Genomic DNA, 16,244 nt, shown 5'->3' on the forward strand with positions numbered 1-16,244 from the left:
AAGGGTGCTTTTCCTTGAAATTGCCTTCTTTTGCACCTATTAAACACCCTTTCAGGAGGGTGTAAGATTGATAAAAATCCTCCTCAAAGGGTGTATAAAGGTGCAAAAGACGGCGTTTTCAAGGAAAAGCACCGCTTCAAAGGGTGCTTTACAGGAATACACCTTCTAAAACGGGGTGTTCCAGACCATACTGTGTAAAAAGTGGTGTGAGGTATAGGGCAAGCCATTTACACCCATAAGGGTGTTTTTCCATTTACGGTGAGGGCAGCCAGAGTGACTGGGTGAAACGGGTTGAGGTTCATATAGCGAGCGAAGTTCAGCGACAACTATCCTGCACGTGGGCGCCATCTAGCGCCAAGATTGCTGGGAAACTTGAGGAACATCTCACACTCTAAGAAGAAAAACGTGGAGTAATTGCAGCTTTTACTCCCCTAGAGTTTAATTACTCCCCATTTTAGTCCCCTAACCCGACATTTAGTCCCCACATTTACTCCCCAGGACTGCAAATTGTCACTGAACTTCGCGAATGGTCTCCTGAATGCAACAGTCTACGTAAATATGTGCCCTAAGTCAATTTGATGGCATAAGGCTGTATATAACTCAGCCAACGCAGCAATTTTCCAGTCACACCGAGTAGGAAACAGTTAACGCTTCATTCTTCGCAAATTGTTCCCCATGTATGTCGCAAGATTTTATATCACTCGATATATCACGGGTGGCGGTTTGCTTCAAAGTATTTTCATGCATGCACACGAATTATGCACATGGCACTCTTACAACAGCGCGTGAAATGCATTGAAATGCAATGCTACGTTGTCTGAGTTTTACAGCCTTATGGCGCTGAAATTAATCAAGGGCACATATTTACGTAGACTGTTGCATTCGGAAGAGCATGCGCGAAGTTTAGTGACAATTTGCAGTCCTGGGGACTAAATGTCGGGGCTAAATGCCGGGTTAGGGGACTAAAATGGGCAGTAATGGCAGACTAGGGGAGTAGAAGCTGCAATTACTCCCCGTTTTACTCCCTTTTTTTTCTTAGAGTGTACATGTGTCTTGAATGGTAATAATCATAATCCACAAATATTACATTTCTATCAGCATTAATGGCGATGTCTGGCAATGCCTTCGTGCAGTGTGTATCGACACCTCAATAGACAGATAACGCTGCTGGTGTCGTACCTTGAGGATTGTACAATCCTTGGCGGCCACGGCTTTTTGTGAGTACCTTCCGTCTGCAATATGGGACAAATAGCTGATATTTATTACAGTACTCAACTAGAAAGTACCGGATAATACTCACCCGCAAAAGACAAACACGATGTCTGACGAATTAAACTGCGGTCGTGTGCTGATGAATTTCACGATCGAAAGGAGACTTGCATGGGCGTCCACCTTGTCGTCAACCAAAGTAAGCGCAGGTGTAAATCCATTCTCCTATAGGAAATACAGACGATGCACCATGTTCACAACAACGAGAAAATATCTGACACTTCAAGGTACTGTAAAGCAGCAGAGGCCGAATTTCATTTAGCGTGGCTATACGATAGTCCAAGCCATCAGTACAAAAACTGCGGAAATTTCATTCCAATCGGTGGTGCAGTTAATTAGAAAATCAAAATTAAAGATTACGGGCAACACTGTATTAGTATTAGGAAGGGATCCGTACTCACAACCGCGTACTGGGGCAACCACGTTGCATGCGTATAACACTGGACCCGACAGCCGAACAGCGCTGCGTTTCTTTTTCATTTCATTTCGCAAAAAAACACACTAAACAGGGGTGTCTGCACTCATATGGAAATATGATACGAAATAATATAGCCGCCAAAAGAACAAAACGCGACAAAATAGTGATGCATACATAATACATATTCCACAGTGTTGCCCGCTCCACAGAGGGTTGTTCGACACCAGGCGTCGTGCCTCTGCACTACGCCGGATTTTTCATGATAAATTAAAAATATTTAGAGAACGTTGTCGTCGTATGGTTCCGCATATGGGATTTACAAGCAACAAAGTCTCAAGCCATGTCGCCAGCATATCCTGCTTGTCTACTGCTTTACGGTACCTTTAAAAAATGTGGCGTTTTCGGTTTTTATGTTTGGGCGAAATCGGCGTATGTTTTTCGATGTTTATTGACTTTCACGAAATCGGCGTTTTCGATCGGTGTTTTTCCTGGCGTGTACATGGTTTACCCGACAGCTATCGGCGAATAGGAATCACAATGTAATTTCCGCACGACGGTCAATCAACATGGCGTTGTTCGCTGCGGTGGCGTTTTACGGCTAACGAAAAAGTAAACGGATTGATTGATTGATTGATTGATTGTAAACGGACATTTTCCACAACCATCGTATACCTGTATGGTTTTCGGATCTGCATCAAGAGCTTGCTGGGCACGTGCGACCATGTATCTCTGTCGTGTTCCGAAACCTCCCTCTGTATTCGGTGTCTTTCGATTAAAACCGAATGAGGCAGAATTTACCCGGCGTATGTTTTTCGGTGTTTTTCGATTAAAACCGAAAATGCGGAACCCTACTGATGATCAAGCTCCAAGTCCCAGTAAAGGTTCCTCCGAACCGTAATATGTACACGCCTAGCATGGATATTGGACTACACCAGCAAATGATACATTCCGAAAAAACAGAAAGAAAAGAAAGCGCGCGCGGTTATGTTGCATACAAATTCGATCTACAGGCTCCGTACGCTAACCAGAGGGCACGGCGAAAATCTGACACGCGCGCCACTTGCGGAGAAAATCGGTATGACCGATCTGGCCGCTGACTGCTGTCGTGTGTTGCGCAATTGCGAACGCGGCAGCTAGCATCAAACTCAGATGCGGCTTCCGACCTCCTAAAGAAACAGGATCTTTCTCTTTTTGACGTACAACTGTACAACTTTAGATCAAGGAGTCCGGTCTTTAAGGAGTCTTTATGAGTCCGGACACGTTTCTGAAGTGGAAGATGTCTTCGAACACCTGGGAGGGTACAGCGCGGTGATAACAACATGCCTTTTCTCAACTTGCAACAACATTTTCCGAAAAATGTCGAAGAACACTCCCCGAATGATTTTTTTTTTTAATTCGGCATATTCCAAAAAAGCGGACAGCTATGCGGATATGAGTATGGTATATACGCTTGCATTTATTATACAGCAAAAGATGGCTTTTCCTTGTTTCCCTGTTTTGTGCTGACGATAAACGCCACTGTTCACTTGGTATATTTCACTTTTGCTGGTTGGTTGTTTCCCTCACTTACAAAATAGGCATTGCTTTGCGTGTAATTAAATAGACGCCCGCATTCGGACATCCCGTCCGTCCCGACGGAACATAGCTGCAGAAAGAATCCAACTTTTACTAATCCATATAAATGTCGATAAACACCCCCCTAATTTCCTTGAAAGTAAATGCCGAAAACTACAAACTCCCCACGTATAATGAAAGGACACTGCGAGTGTAGAGCGGGAGCGGCCGGCAAATGTAAACACGGTGCGGCACTGGGGATATTCCTCAATCGGCACGAATTTGCGTCTGTCACCAATTTGCCGCAGTGCCGGGGATAGATCCCAATTTCGAAAGGAAGGGAAGACTAAGAGAAGGCTTATTGTTTTCATCAGTTATCTTCTGCTACGATGAAACTTGTGTGCAAACTTTTTGCACAGCAGATGACGTGTGCACAGAAGTTTTAACCTCGATGCTTTTGGTACAAATGATGAAAGATGAAAGTCACTGAAAAGGTTAGCCAGCTGTAGGGATCGAACCCACATCTTCTGGATTACCGGTCCAGGGCTCTACCAATTGAGCTAAGCTAACACGCCTCTCCAGCGACTTTCGGGGTGCGTCATCTGAAGGGACGACAAACCAGCCGCTCACTCTCACTCACCCTCCTTTCACTCTTACATTTTTTGCTCACTCATACACACATTCATACGACGGAAATCGACGCAAGCGGCACCTGTTGAACAAGAGAGAAACTGTTGTTCTGAGGCTGGAACAAACATGGAAGGGACAGAAGGGACAGGCTTTGTTTGTATCTGTCCCTTCCATGTTTGTTCCAGCCTCAGAACATCAGTTTCTCTTTTGATACAAAGTAGTAAAACAAATGATATGCAGATTGCAGAAATGAAGACGTTCACGTTTACTGCAAAACAGGACGCATCTATCACATGAGTAGAATTTGCAGGATAGATGATACTTCGTTGTCGCGCCAAATGACTTGTATCCAGCGTTGCCCGGCGCCGCGCTTGTACAGCCGGGCAGGGAAACGGTAAAACCTCATGCTTCCCTTGGTTCTCGGAGCTGCCAAGGACGCAGCAACATGAGCCATGCGGGCCTGGGGTATACCCGAAACGTACTGGTCATTGCAAAAGTCGAAACAAATCAACAGCAGCTGCGTTCGGCAGGAAGGTGAGAGCGGATTCGCCTTCAGTGCGGTTTCGCACCTCCTCAGCGCTTGGATGGCTTGGACAGGCGCCCACAGCTCCCCATAGAGCCCATAGTTTGAGATAATTCAGGCAACACTGGACATACGACCAATGAAAATGCGTCGTGATGCCTAGCAGCCAACCAATCAGTAACCTCTCAGTTTGGCTCGGCTTTCGGCCGGCCCTGGCTGCCATTGACTTCTACTGGTTTTCATACCTGGCGCCCGTTATTCCAAAATAACTAAGACATTTTTGATAGGCGAAATACATATTTATTGATGCAACGTATAAACTCAAATGTTTGACTCATATATTCACCGTGCGTACAGGACGTTTCGTTCCTTGAATAGACAGCAACCAAACCAAGTTCGAACTTGCAAAGCACACATACAGTCTACTTCTAGAGGCGAGCGAAGTCCACGAGTGCGTGCGTTTCACAGATGAGCATCTTCTTCTCATTCTGGCGATGCACCGTAGGTCACACAGTCACGGGAAATACTTGTGTCCTTACGAACCCTCTCTTCTTAGTCACTATATTTGAAAATGCGACAGCGCTCGAAAGTGTTCCTCAGGCGTCAGCTCACCAAGCATTCCAGTTCCGACCCGGCAAGAATGTCCGTAGGTTGACACTTTATTGGAGATCAGTACATGGCCAGAGTCACTATAGCTCACGAACAAACCCGCGCGTACACTTCCTCTTTGGTCGTTGTGGTCAACCGACATCGGTGAGCCGCTGAGACAGAGCGACCTTGCTTGGAGCTGCCCGCCTGGCCAACTGCCGAGACTGCCCGTGAAAAGTGAGCTGTCAGATATTTCGTAACTTTATCAACCAATCCCGGAGCGCGCATCCTCCTTTGGCCAATGGGTATCCGTCATGGTGCCTGACGATGTAATACCACTGTGTAATCACTGTGACGTGATTTTATTTTTCTACTGTCGCAAATGCGGGGAGCTGTGGAGGCCTGGCTTGGAGCGCTGTCGTCGCCCCCTCGAAACACTAGCGCACGGAGCCTATAAAGCGAGAAATTGGTAGGGCAAAGTAGGCAACCCTGTCACACGGGCAGTCCTCAGTGACCATTGAAACAATGCAGTCTCCACTCTGTGACCTTCATTTACTCCCATGGATTTACTCCCGAAAGGGACTATTTTTTTGTTGCAACGGATGAAGTCCCCAAAACGAGTAAAAATACTCTTTTTTTTTTCTTAGAGTGCACATCCGGTGCATTTGAGTTCCTTCCCCTGCCCTAAACAGGACATGCATGCTGGATGTACCCTCGTCCGACACAAGGTACGCCGCCTGAGGAATAGTGCGAAAATCCCTTTTTAAACAGAAACCGTTCTTGCAGAGAACTAGCTGCAGCCTGAAGAACGAACATGTCGTCTACTCCGGTCAAACCATACCAGTTGATGGAGCAGGACGCCTACGTCAATGAAACACACGCGATCACATCCAGTACCCTTACTGTACCGTGCTAGCTACCGCATCATCCGTAAGCGTCGAAAGCGGGCGGGCAAGCGGGGTGGGGGGGACGCGCTGATTCTCATCACAGCGTTGGAAAATGCTGGTCTGTAAAAGTTGGCACTAGATGGCGCTGCGTTCGTTGTAGTGTCACCAGGGCCATTGGAAGGCTCGGTCTGGTCTCACCCCCACCGTCTTTCAATTTGTCAACTGATCTGAGGCCGTGTCTACGTCATGTTGTCGCTAGACCCAAACTGCACCCCACACTCTCTCAAAGCTCTTGAAATAACCCTTCATAATGAGCATGTGCGGTAATCACAGAGACTGCGTTACCGTTTATCGGACGCAACTGACGCTGCGGAACCGTATGCTTCTTAAAGAACGATAACTATTAAAAATACTTCCCTGAGTCTATCAACCTATCATCACCCGTTCTTACCTGTAAAATACAAAACGAAGAGAGCGCGTTGGTTAAAACTAGGCATGAATCCAATCGAGAATTTTACGAATCCGAATCCGGATCCGAATTCGAATCCGGATCCGGATCCAATAAAGGTTCTGCGAATCCACTGATCTTACAAATGTCGAATCTATCGAATCCTTTCATTGAAAAGAGCCGAAAAAGCCAGAAAAAAAAAATTCTGCCGAAAAGTATCTTGAAGCAGAGCATGGAAAGTTTGTGTAATGAGAAACAAACTAATACCCCTGTCAGACGGACTAATTTAGTGCCACTTTCCGCGAGTGACACTTGCACTTAGTGTCATTCGTGTGCTGTCACACGACATCTTTTAGTGACACTCGGCAGAAAGTGCACTAACGATTTAGTGAGTTCCCCAAACACACTTCACTTCCCTTCGGCTGACAAAGTGTGTAGCCTCGACGGCAGGTTTTGTGGCATAGGTAAAAATATTGAGAAAAAGTGAGGGGTCCCGACACCACAATATTTTTAAACGAGTATTTTCAACAGCGTGTTTATTTTATTTAAGTACAGTACGAGATGGTGCCAAAAAACATGTCATTACTCTCGTTAACAGCCTATGACAACTTCGCGGTCTTCGCCATCCGGCGGCGGCCATTTTTGTTGTGGAACATGTTTGAGGCCAATTTGTTTAATGTTGGAAGAAGATTAACAGGAGGTGTTTCTAAATTAAAGAAATAAACATTTTGAGGAAGGTATTGTGGAGCGCGCCGAAATATTTCGCTGCCGTTTATTCTTGTCTATCGTAATTGCCCATCGCTGCCATAAGTGACACTTACTTAAGCCGTGTAGCAAGCACGTAGTGAAAGTGACATTCGCTGATTAGAGTGTACTACACGAAAATGACACTAAATCATCCTGTGTGACAGAGGTATAAATAATAGTGCAGTTTCAGGAGGAACCATACCCGTATAGTTGTTCTTAAACGTAACCTTTTTTAACGTAACCTTAACTTTAAACTTTACGTAACCTTTACGTAACGTAACGTAACTTTACGTAACTTTTACGTAACTTTAACTTACGTAACTTTACGTAACGTAACTTTAAACGTAACCTTTTTAACGTGTCGTTCAACGACCATACAAGAAATACGCAAGTTTTTGAGAATGAATTATTTCCATAAATAAACTAAGCAAGTATTAGAAACAAAACCACGTTACTTCTAATTTTGTAATGTGGCAGTTCTGCGATGAAATCTTCCGGTCTAGAGCAATATAAGCAAACAAACAAGAAAACACCCGTCTTTCAATGAGGCTTTCGGAGGACTCCGGCTCCGGTTAATTCCGGCACGTTCCTAGTTAAAACTAAACATACTGGACGAAAGGGCAAGGAACACTCGGACGGAACACACGCTTCTCCTGTGTGGGTGTGTTCTGCCAGTTTGCTCCTTGGCTTTCGCTCTGTACGTTCTTACCTTATTGTACAACCTGGCAACCTCGAACCTGATCCTCGGATTGGTGATGCGTGCAAAAATGAGATTGATCTGAAATTTCAAATAATGACAAGAACGTATATTAGAATCTGCGCTGTAAACGGGAAAACACCCTTATGGGTGTAAATGGCTTGTCCTATAACTGACACCTCTTTTTACACCATATGATCTGGAACACCCTTTTTAGAGGGTGCATTCTGCGTAAAACACCCTTTGACAAGGGTGCTTTTTCTTAAAAATGCCTTCTTTTGCACCCTTTGAACACCCTTTTAGGAGGGTGTAAAATTGTTAAACACCCTCCTAAGAGGGTGTAAAAAGAGTGCAAATGTGCAAATGCAATGCAAGTGCAAATGCAAGTGCAAATGCACCAGAGTGCAAATGAAAGGGTGCAAAAAGCACCCTTTCAGATGGGTGTTTCACGCAGAATACACCGTCTAAAAAGTATGTTCTAGACCATATGGTGTAAAAAGAGGTGTCGCTTATAGGACAAGCCATTTACACCCATAACGGTGTTTTTCAGTTTACAGTGTGGCAGATAGGACGTCAAGTTAATAACTCTCCATTAAGCAATTAAAGTATGTTAAGCGACGTTTACGTGTACCAAGCTGGAGTGCAGAAAGAGACGCACATGATCAAAAGACTCGAATGACACAGACAAGCACTCAACTGGTAATTGGAATCCTATCTACAAGTAAGGTGTGTCAGCCTTACAGGTTACTTGATTTCTGTGTTGGGTCACAGATAAGACGCCACCAACATTTTCAAACCAACGACAGGAGAATCGCTCAGGAGCAGTTACCGAAGACCAGTGATGGCCACTAATTACTTCTACAGTAGTTTAACTATAACTACACACTACTTTGCGATGAGGTGGTTTAGCTAGTAGTTCAACTACTTTTCAGGGGAGGTAGATCAAACAACTTCTTTAACTACTGCAATGTATTTTAACTACATCTATAACTACTGCAATGTATTTTAACTACATCTATAACTACTGCAATGTATTTTAACTACATCTATAACTACTTAATGTTGTCCATCAACACCAATCCCATTCTATAGTGTTATTGGACACCTAAATATGAATCGCAAGCAGCGATAAAGGTGAAGATTTAGTTCGCATGCACGGCACAATTCTTCTACACCTTCGTTCTCATGAAACAAGTAGCTCAAGGTAAATGTCGGAAGCACAATCGTGCCGTAAAGCTTGTATCAAAATCGGATGTAGTTGGCGCCTGCAGTAACCTAACTACTGTAGTTAACTTCTTGAAATAGTAGTTTAACTAGTAGTTGCACACAACATTTCTGCAAGTTCTTGATAACTACTACAATCAGGTAGTTTAACTTGTAGTTTAACCACATGTAGGTAACTACTGGCCATCGCTGCCAAAGACGTTTATCTATTTATCCACTTTGCAAAACAAAAGAAATTACATCAGTACGCATACTTGACCATAGTTTATCACAGATCGTATTGTTCCACCCACAAACGCGTTTTGAAGTAGCCAGTCCAGAGTAGGCCGGGACTAACCTACCCATATTTTTCTGCTATATCCAATCCAATCCGATAGCCTTCATTCGAGCTTACATCCCAACTATTAGGATACTACGCAGATCGCATTTATCAGCTTACTGGACATGGCTTGATAAAGTTACACCATGAACAAATCAGTTATCTTGTTTCCATGTGTGGCATGCTGTACTTGTGTTACAACATGTCCCTAAGGATGAGCATGTTAGAGCTCAAAACCACAAAATGCTGTTGCTATGGCCGTTATGCCACTGCAGCGATTCTTAACACTCTAAAAAATAAAACTCTTTTTAGGTGTAATTAGGGTGTATTTGAGGTGTATCAATTACTTTGCTTCCTTATTACACCCTAAATATCTTTTTTTTTCACTGCAGACGCAGGACTTCTCTTGGCCTCACCGTAATACCTTCATCTTCGTCGCTATGCTGGTGGACACTTTTATGTTTTGTATTGTGCGGTGACCATGTAATTCTTATTGCGGTGCATGCAGTGTATTATAGGTAATACGAATCAAGATTATGCCTGCTATTTTAACCATTGTGCTTTTGTTGCCCTCGGCATAACACCCTTATTGAAGACAGTACTAAGTAATAAATTAGATTACTTTCTGGGTACGTACCCACCGTGTGAATAATGCAGTATGACTGATACGTACATACAATTGATACATATATGATTCTGTGGCGTTCGGGTGCTTACCGCATTGAAGAACACAGCGACATACCGCCTTCTTAAGGTTTGGTTACTGAAATCAGCCTGGAAGATGTCGTCATAGGCGACGAATACTTGAAATGTTATTTGCTGTGGGAGTCCACCCTTTCCACCTGTGAAAGCATGAAAGCAGAAAGGATAACTCAGATGTTCTATGCCTGACCTACGCGATCTACGCAGTAATGTGATGGTAGAAAATAGCTGTTCCCTGCAGGGCCGGACTTCGGTACCCCTCTACAAACTCCATGCGGCCGTGACCCTCCGTTTTCCTTCTTTTTCTTCCTGTTTTTTTGTTCTTTTTTTGTTCACGTAGATGATTCAAGACCCCTACGGCACGCATAATAGCAAAGTGCCTTCTGATTTATCACGCACTGTGTCCAAAACGACTTTATTTTGACTTTGGAGAGTGGGGAGGTTCATCGCCACAGGCGATACTCTACCCAATTGCTGGTGGGGATGTGGGGAATAAAATAAGGAGCCCCTTCACAATAACGATCGAAGTTCGATGGTGTTCAGAAATGTCAAAAGAGCTTTGAGCGCGGATCGTTGCTGGGCTGGATTGGGCCAGGGACCAAGCAATTTCGAGAGGGAGAAGAGGCGAGAGTCCAGCTGACTAAGAGACTCGGAGAGTGCGGTTCGGGAAGGTTGGTAGATGAGGGCAATGAAGAAGAATGTGCTCCAGATCCTCTAGAGCACCACAGTGGCAGCAGGTGGGAGGGTCAACTTGTCTCAAGCGGTAACGCCACTGAGCTGTAAAGGCCACATCGAGTCGCATTCGGTGGATTAATGCAGCATATTGACGAGAGGTGTTTCGTGGCATGCGGAAAGCGAGCGTTGGATCAACTCTGCTCAACACAGATGGCGGGAGAATGTGTCCATGTTATTCCAAGTATGTTGGTTTATTCGCTCTTTAATTTTGCTTGAATGCTTCGTCCGTGGCAAATTCATCGGAATTTCCACCATTTCGTCTACGTGTTTCAGGGAGACACGCTATTTCATCCTGGCGTACTGTGTCAATGATGGGACGCACAAGAAGACGCCCAGAGGCCAAGAACAACCGGATGTCTTTAAAGGGAGTCATGGGAACGAAATAGATTTCAAGCTTGCCGCATTCCCACAGTCATTTTAGCACAAACTCAACACTCTCACTTAAAGACGAAGGTAGAGTCATAAAAACGACTTTGGAAATTCGAAAAATTCTGGCTCCCACCGAGCGTCGATGAAAGTTTCTTCTTCTGGATACATCTGGATATCCACCGGACGTACTAAACTTGCCAGCTGAACCTTCCTCTGGATGTCTAAAGGACATATGTGGTTTACGTAGTAATGTGATGATTTGGCTCTCCAATGGCCATGGTGATTGCTATCATGCAAGTGAAAAAAAAAGAAGAAAAAACACATTGCGTTCTATTGACTCAACGGTGAAGCCGCATGAGAGCGCAAGGAGAATAAATTCTGTTCTAAAGATATCATTCCTAGATAGCTTGTGTTCCGTGGTTTACTGGCAATCTCTGAAGCTTTCTTTATAATACCCTATTATTTCTTTTCGCCCACGTGGCAACGGAGGGATATTTATGTCAGTGATGGCCAGTATTTAACTACATGTAGTTAAACTACTACTTAAACTACCTGATTTTAGTTTAAAGTTGTTATCAACTACTTGCAGAAATGTAGTGTGCAAACTACTAGTTAAACTACTGCTTCCGAGTAGTTAACTACAGTAGTTAGGTTATTGCAGGCGCCAACTACTTCATATTTTGCCGCGAGCGTTACGGCACGATTGTGCTTCCCACTTTTACCTTAAGCTACTTGTTTGATGAGAACGGAGGTGCAGAGCAATTGTGTCGTGCATGTGTACTAAATCTTCACTTTTATCGCTGCTTGTGATTCATATTTAGGTGTCCACTATACAAGGTGTCTTTTTTTTAGGCGATACAGATTTTTCATTTAAAAAAACTATCAGGGTTATAGACACGCTGTTTTCACTTTTACCATCTCTGGACCGGCGGACGTCCTTGGCCACCTGTTACTCGACCGTCGAATCACTAATCACCTAAAAATCGTTAATTAACTTTTTAATTATAAAAGCTACAAAGTTGTCCCAATGCGAACATCTGTTCCTTTCGGTGGCCTGATATCGTAGCCGTTTTCAGAACAAAAATCCGTTAGGTAGATCGTCCGCCAAAAAATCGTGAAGGAAGTCCTATTTTTTCATTATTTTCTTCATTGCGCATCTTCCGAGACGCGTCTTTCCTTCACCCCCAACGAGAGATGGTGAAGGAGCCTCATGCGTCGAAGATGCCGCTACAGTGCTGCCTCATGCGTCGAAGATGAGCTTTCACTTGCTGAAAAAAAGAAAAAAAAGAAAAACACCTGTATCGGGCAACGCTATCGGAACTGCCCTTATCTTGGGCTGCATTTTCTGTTAATCTTTTTCCAGGACGCAAGAGGCGACCAGTCTGCTCTTTCCCTCTCTCACATTGGGGTGAAGGAAAGACGGGTCTCCGAAGATGCGCATTGAACGAAATAAAGACAAAAATGGTGTTCCTTCACGATTTTTATGCGGACGATCTACCGAACGGATTTTCGTTCTGAAAACGGCTACGATATCAGGCCACCGAAAGCAACGTATGTTCTGGGACAATCTGGGATGTGTTGGGACAACTTCGTATCTGTTATAATTAAAAAGGTAATTAACGATTTTTAGGTAATTAGTCATTTGACGGGCGAGCAAGATATGGCCAAGAACGTACGGCCCAGAGATGATAGAAGTGAAAACAGCATGTCTATATCCCTTACAGCTATTCATGAAAATCTGTATCGCCTAAAGCGAGACACCCTGTAGAATGGGATTGGTGTTGATCCACAACGTAAAGTAGTTAGAGATGTAGTTAAAATACGTTGCGGTAGTTAAAGCAGCTTTAACTACCTCCCCTGACAGGTAGTTGAACTACTAGTTGACCCACTCCATCGCGAAGTAGTTACGGGCCATCACTGCTTTGTGGGTTCGGTATTTGCGCACTGGGGCGTCACCTACGATCATCGTCGTCGGTGACGATCATCGGTCGTCGTTATACCCCGCAAGCCATAGACGTCTAAGGAATGTCCTGTAGATATCCCAAACTGGATGGTCGGATCATTGTAGAGAGCCCGTAGACGTCGCATGTACGTCCTGGAAAATATGGTTTGTCCCACTTTTTTTCACATCCCACGAACGTCTCAGCGATTTATCTTTGGGATATTTGGATATTCACAGGATGTTCTCAAATCCTTGAGTTTAGTTAATATAGTTGCGTTCCTTCAGAGATGTTACACTGTAATCCAGTGCCATGCCACACCTTCTCGTGAGATATGTGAAAATGCTTTTGTCATTTTATAGCGGTCTTTGTGGCAGTGCAAGGTTCATCAGAGTACAGTATAACACTGTGTGACCAACATATGTGCCGTACCTTGCACTATGCTTGAAGATGTTGCCTTGGGCGCTGGGGGAAGCAGCAGTAACGTCCACTTCCGAACTGAATAAAGCACATGCTGAACTACAAATTAAGTTTACGAGTTAAGTGCGGTAGAGTGCAAACCGTCTGTAACGGTGAAGAGGATGGGTCTTCGCGACTCCCATGCATCTGCATCGAGTCAAAGTATACCCAAGAGCATTCCAGATACGCCTTCGTGTCAAGCACTGTGTTTTTAATTCAGGTTATCGTCTCTATACTACGATTGATACGCGTATTGATCTTTCGCCTTTGGGCCAGGGTCTTTCGCGGTGGAGGGAGGCGAAAGGGAGCCGGTCCTTCATATTTGGAGAAGGGCCCCTTGATAACGCGGTCCGCCCCTGGGTGGGCCGTGTCTTTGAACGCGCGGCCGATAACAAGGTCGTCGGGGCAGTACCGCTTGCGGTGCTGTTCCGGGAAGATCTTTTCCTGATCTATACTATGATTACCTGCTGAGTGGATCTGTAAAACGAATGTTTCCTCTGTCGCATGAAGAGTGATACTTTTTTGTCGCTCGCGTGGCGGCGCCGCCATCGATTTTGTCGCTTGTAGCGGGTCGCTATCGCTTGTCGCCTGTTACGTGGCCCGCGCTTATGATCGGCGTACAGATGTGAACAGCTGGAGAGAGGACAGCAGGAAGGAGTGGGGGACAGGAAGGATGAGTATGCGTTCGTCTCACGCAATGTATCCGCTCTGAACAATGACACAGCAAGCCATACAGCACAGTTTGGCTAGGGCTATAACCAGCGGAAACTAAGACACAAGATCGCGAAATGGAAGTCCAAAAGGAGCCATCACCACGAGAGGTGGTTACCTCCTTCTACGCAACTAAAGGATGTCAAGTTCGGCACTTCTATAGTTCCTGGAATTTAATTTCCGTAACGAAAACTTCAGACATACCTGAGTTCGGATTTCCAACAGCAAGAGAGAGAGCGCAAAATATAACGAGGCAAGTCTTCATTTTCTGGACGGCTGTGTTCGAGCTCCGCTCGACAGCTTCACGCTCAATACCCAGACATGGCCGTACCCTGACATGATATGACATTTCAGTAACAATAGAGTACAGCAGATTTCAGCAAACACCAGATATGCCACGGGTTAACATGTTTCAATTTCTTTCAGACAATGGAACAATGGTGTACAGTTGGATTAATTAGTACGATATAACTGTGCAAACTTTTCTTTGAACTTTAAAGCGTAAATTAATGTTTAATTAACGCGCATATGCAAATGAAAGGCTTCTTGCTCACAGTATGACCGTTTCTGCGTTGCACTGTTTTCTTCCAGGAATGGAACAATGCTTGGCATTAACACGTACTCTGTGTATTCTGATTAGTGATGTCACGAACTTTTTGCAAACCCGCGGTTCGACTGCCAACCTACTGGTTCGCAGGGTTCGACGAACCTTCGAATTTCTTGTCAGTTTCTCAAAAGTTCGGAGCTGAATTTAGCGGATTTTTTTCGTGGGGCCTTGGATGACAGGTAAGCGAAGAAAGTCCTCCCAAAACCAGAGCCCACTAGGGTTCTGGCTTCGCGGTAAACGAAGTTTGTGCATTTAACATTTAACTGCTAACAGTTTTGCGTCGTTCTCCTTACGTGCTTTGTTTTTCTTACCGACTGTCTGTTTACTGTGCCAAGGTATATACGTATAAGAATGCTAGGTGGTGCCGTAGTAGGCGCAAGTATAAGTTTCTGTTGCTAGAAAAGTACAAATCGAAGGAGAGCTAACTGATTTATCGAACATACCGTTCATTAGGCCATATTGTCAGATACCATTAAGCCTAATTAAGCCTTGAGTGGCGTACGTTGGACTGTTTACGTTTCCGGGCAGGTCACGCCAGCGCAAGCGCAGTGAAGTCGGACTTTTGCGAACTTCGAACTTTTTCTGAGAATAGTTCCAAAAGTTTCGAATTTTTGCGAACTCGAACCTTGCGGGGTTGGTGACATCACAAGTTCTGATGCTTCAACAACGACGCAGTAAGACGTGTACCTCTTGAGTTACTGGCTGCAAAGTTATGGTTCCGAGTTCGCGTGTATACTTTTGTTCCAGCCTAACAACTATTTCGGACATGTTCGTTCCAGTAACGTTCATTCTTAGGGTCACTGCGTCACATTTCAAACGCCCAGGTTAGTTGCCTACGGGTTAACCTTAAGCAGGATCTTCAAATGCGTTCTTTCAAGTTCACAGCCACTTTTTGCGAACTGGTTCCCTGCTGCAGTTTTGGAGGACAGAACGGTGTCGCCACACCTACCGAGTTGTGTGGAGATCTGCAGCGGCAACACATCGGCAACAGCTACAGATCTACAGGTTATGTCGAAGCCTACATATTTTTTGAGTCAGTGGTGAAGCAATATCCTCAGCATGGCCAACAGAAAATACACGAATATACAGAACAAGCAGTCAAGTTGTTGGATATTCGTTTGTAGCGTGCCGTGGACAATGACAAAGATGGCCACGCGCATGGAGCACCTGCTTGTGGCGGCCCGTGTGTGATGACGAAGACGTGCCTCTGCTGCCACGCGCTACGGCGCTGGCACGGCAGTTCTACCGGCACCGTCCTAGCGTGAGGCCACGACCATCTGCCCGCTGGGACATTCCATCATCGCCGGTCAGGACTCATGTAGAGGGACACCACCTCCTCTACATTTGGTGACCCGAACAACGAACACCATATTCGGCATAATTCGGCCCAGTACCATCCCAAATTACTGCAAGCCCA

At 44.9% G+C, this 16,244-nt stretch overlaps 1 protein-coding gene across 1 annotated transcript in view; it reads right to left on the reverse strand.

The window, feature by feature from the left end:
- Positions 1–14,540, reverse strand: part of LOC135377125 (uncharacterized) — a 28,368-nt gene extending 13,828 nt beyond the window's left edge. The window contains exons 1-5 of the mRNA XM_064609433.1: positions 14,425–14,540; positions 10,022–10,146; positions 7,774–7,842; positions 1,301–1,434; positions 1,180–1,232 (exon numbers count right to left, since the gene is read on the reverse strand). Of these exons, the coding sequence (XP_064465503.1) occupies positions 1,180–1,232; positions 1,301–1,434; positions 7,774–7,842; positions 10,022–10,146; positions 14,425–14,485 (442 nt within the window). The 5' untranslated portion in view covers positions 14,486–14,540. The remainder of the gene's footprint in view (positions 1–1,179; positions 1,233–1,300; positions 1,435–7,773; positions 7,843–10,021; positions 10,147–14,424) is intronic.
- Between the last annotated feature and the right edge of the window lie 1,704 nt (positions 14,541–16,244).

The sequence above is a fragment of the Ornithodoros turicata genome, chromosome 1 (genome assembly GCF_037126465.1).
Source record: "Ornithodoros turicata isolate Travis chromosome 1, ASM3712646v1, whole genome shotgun sequence".
Taxonomy (NCBI): domain Eukaryota; kingdom Metazoa; phylum Arthropoda; class Arachnida; order Ixodida; family Argasidae; genus Ornithodoros; species Ornithodoros turicata.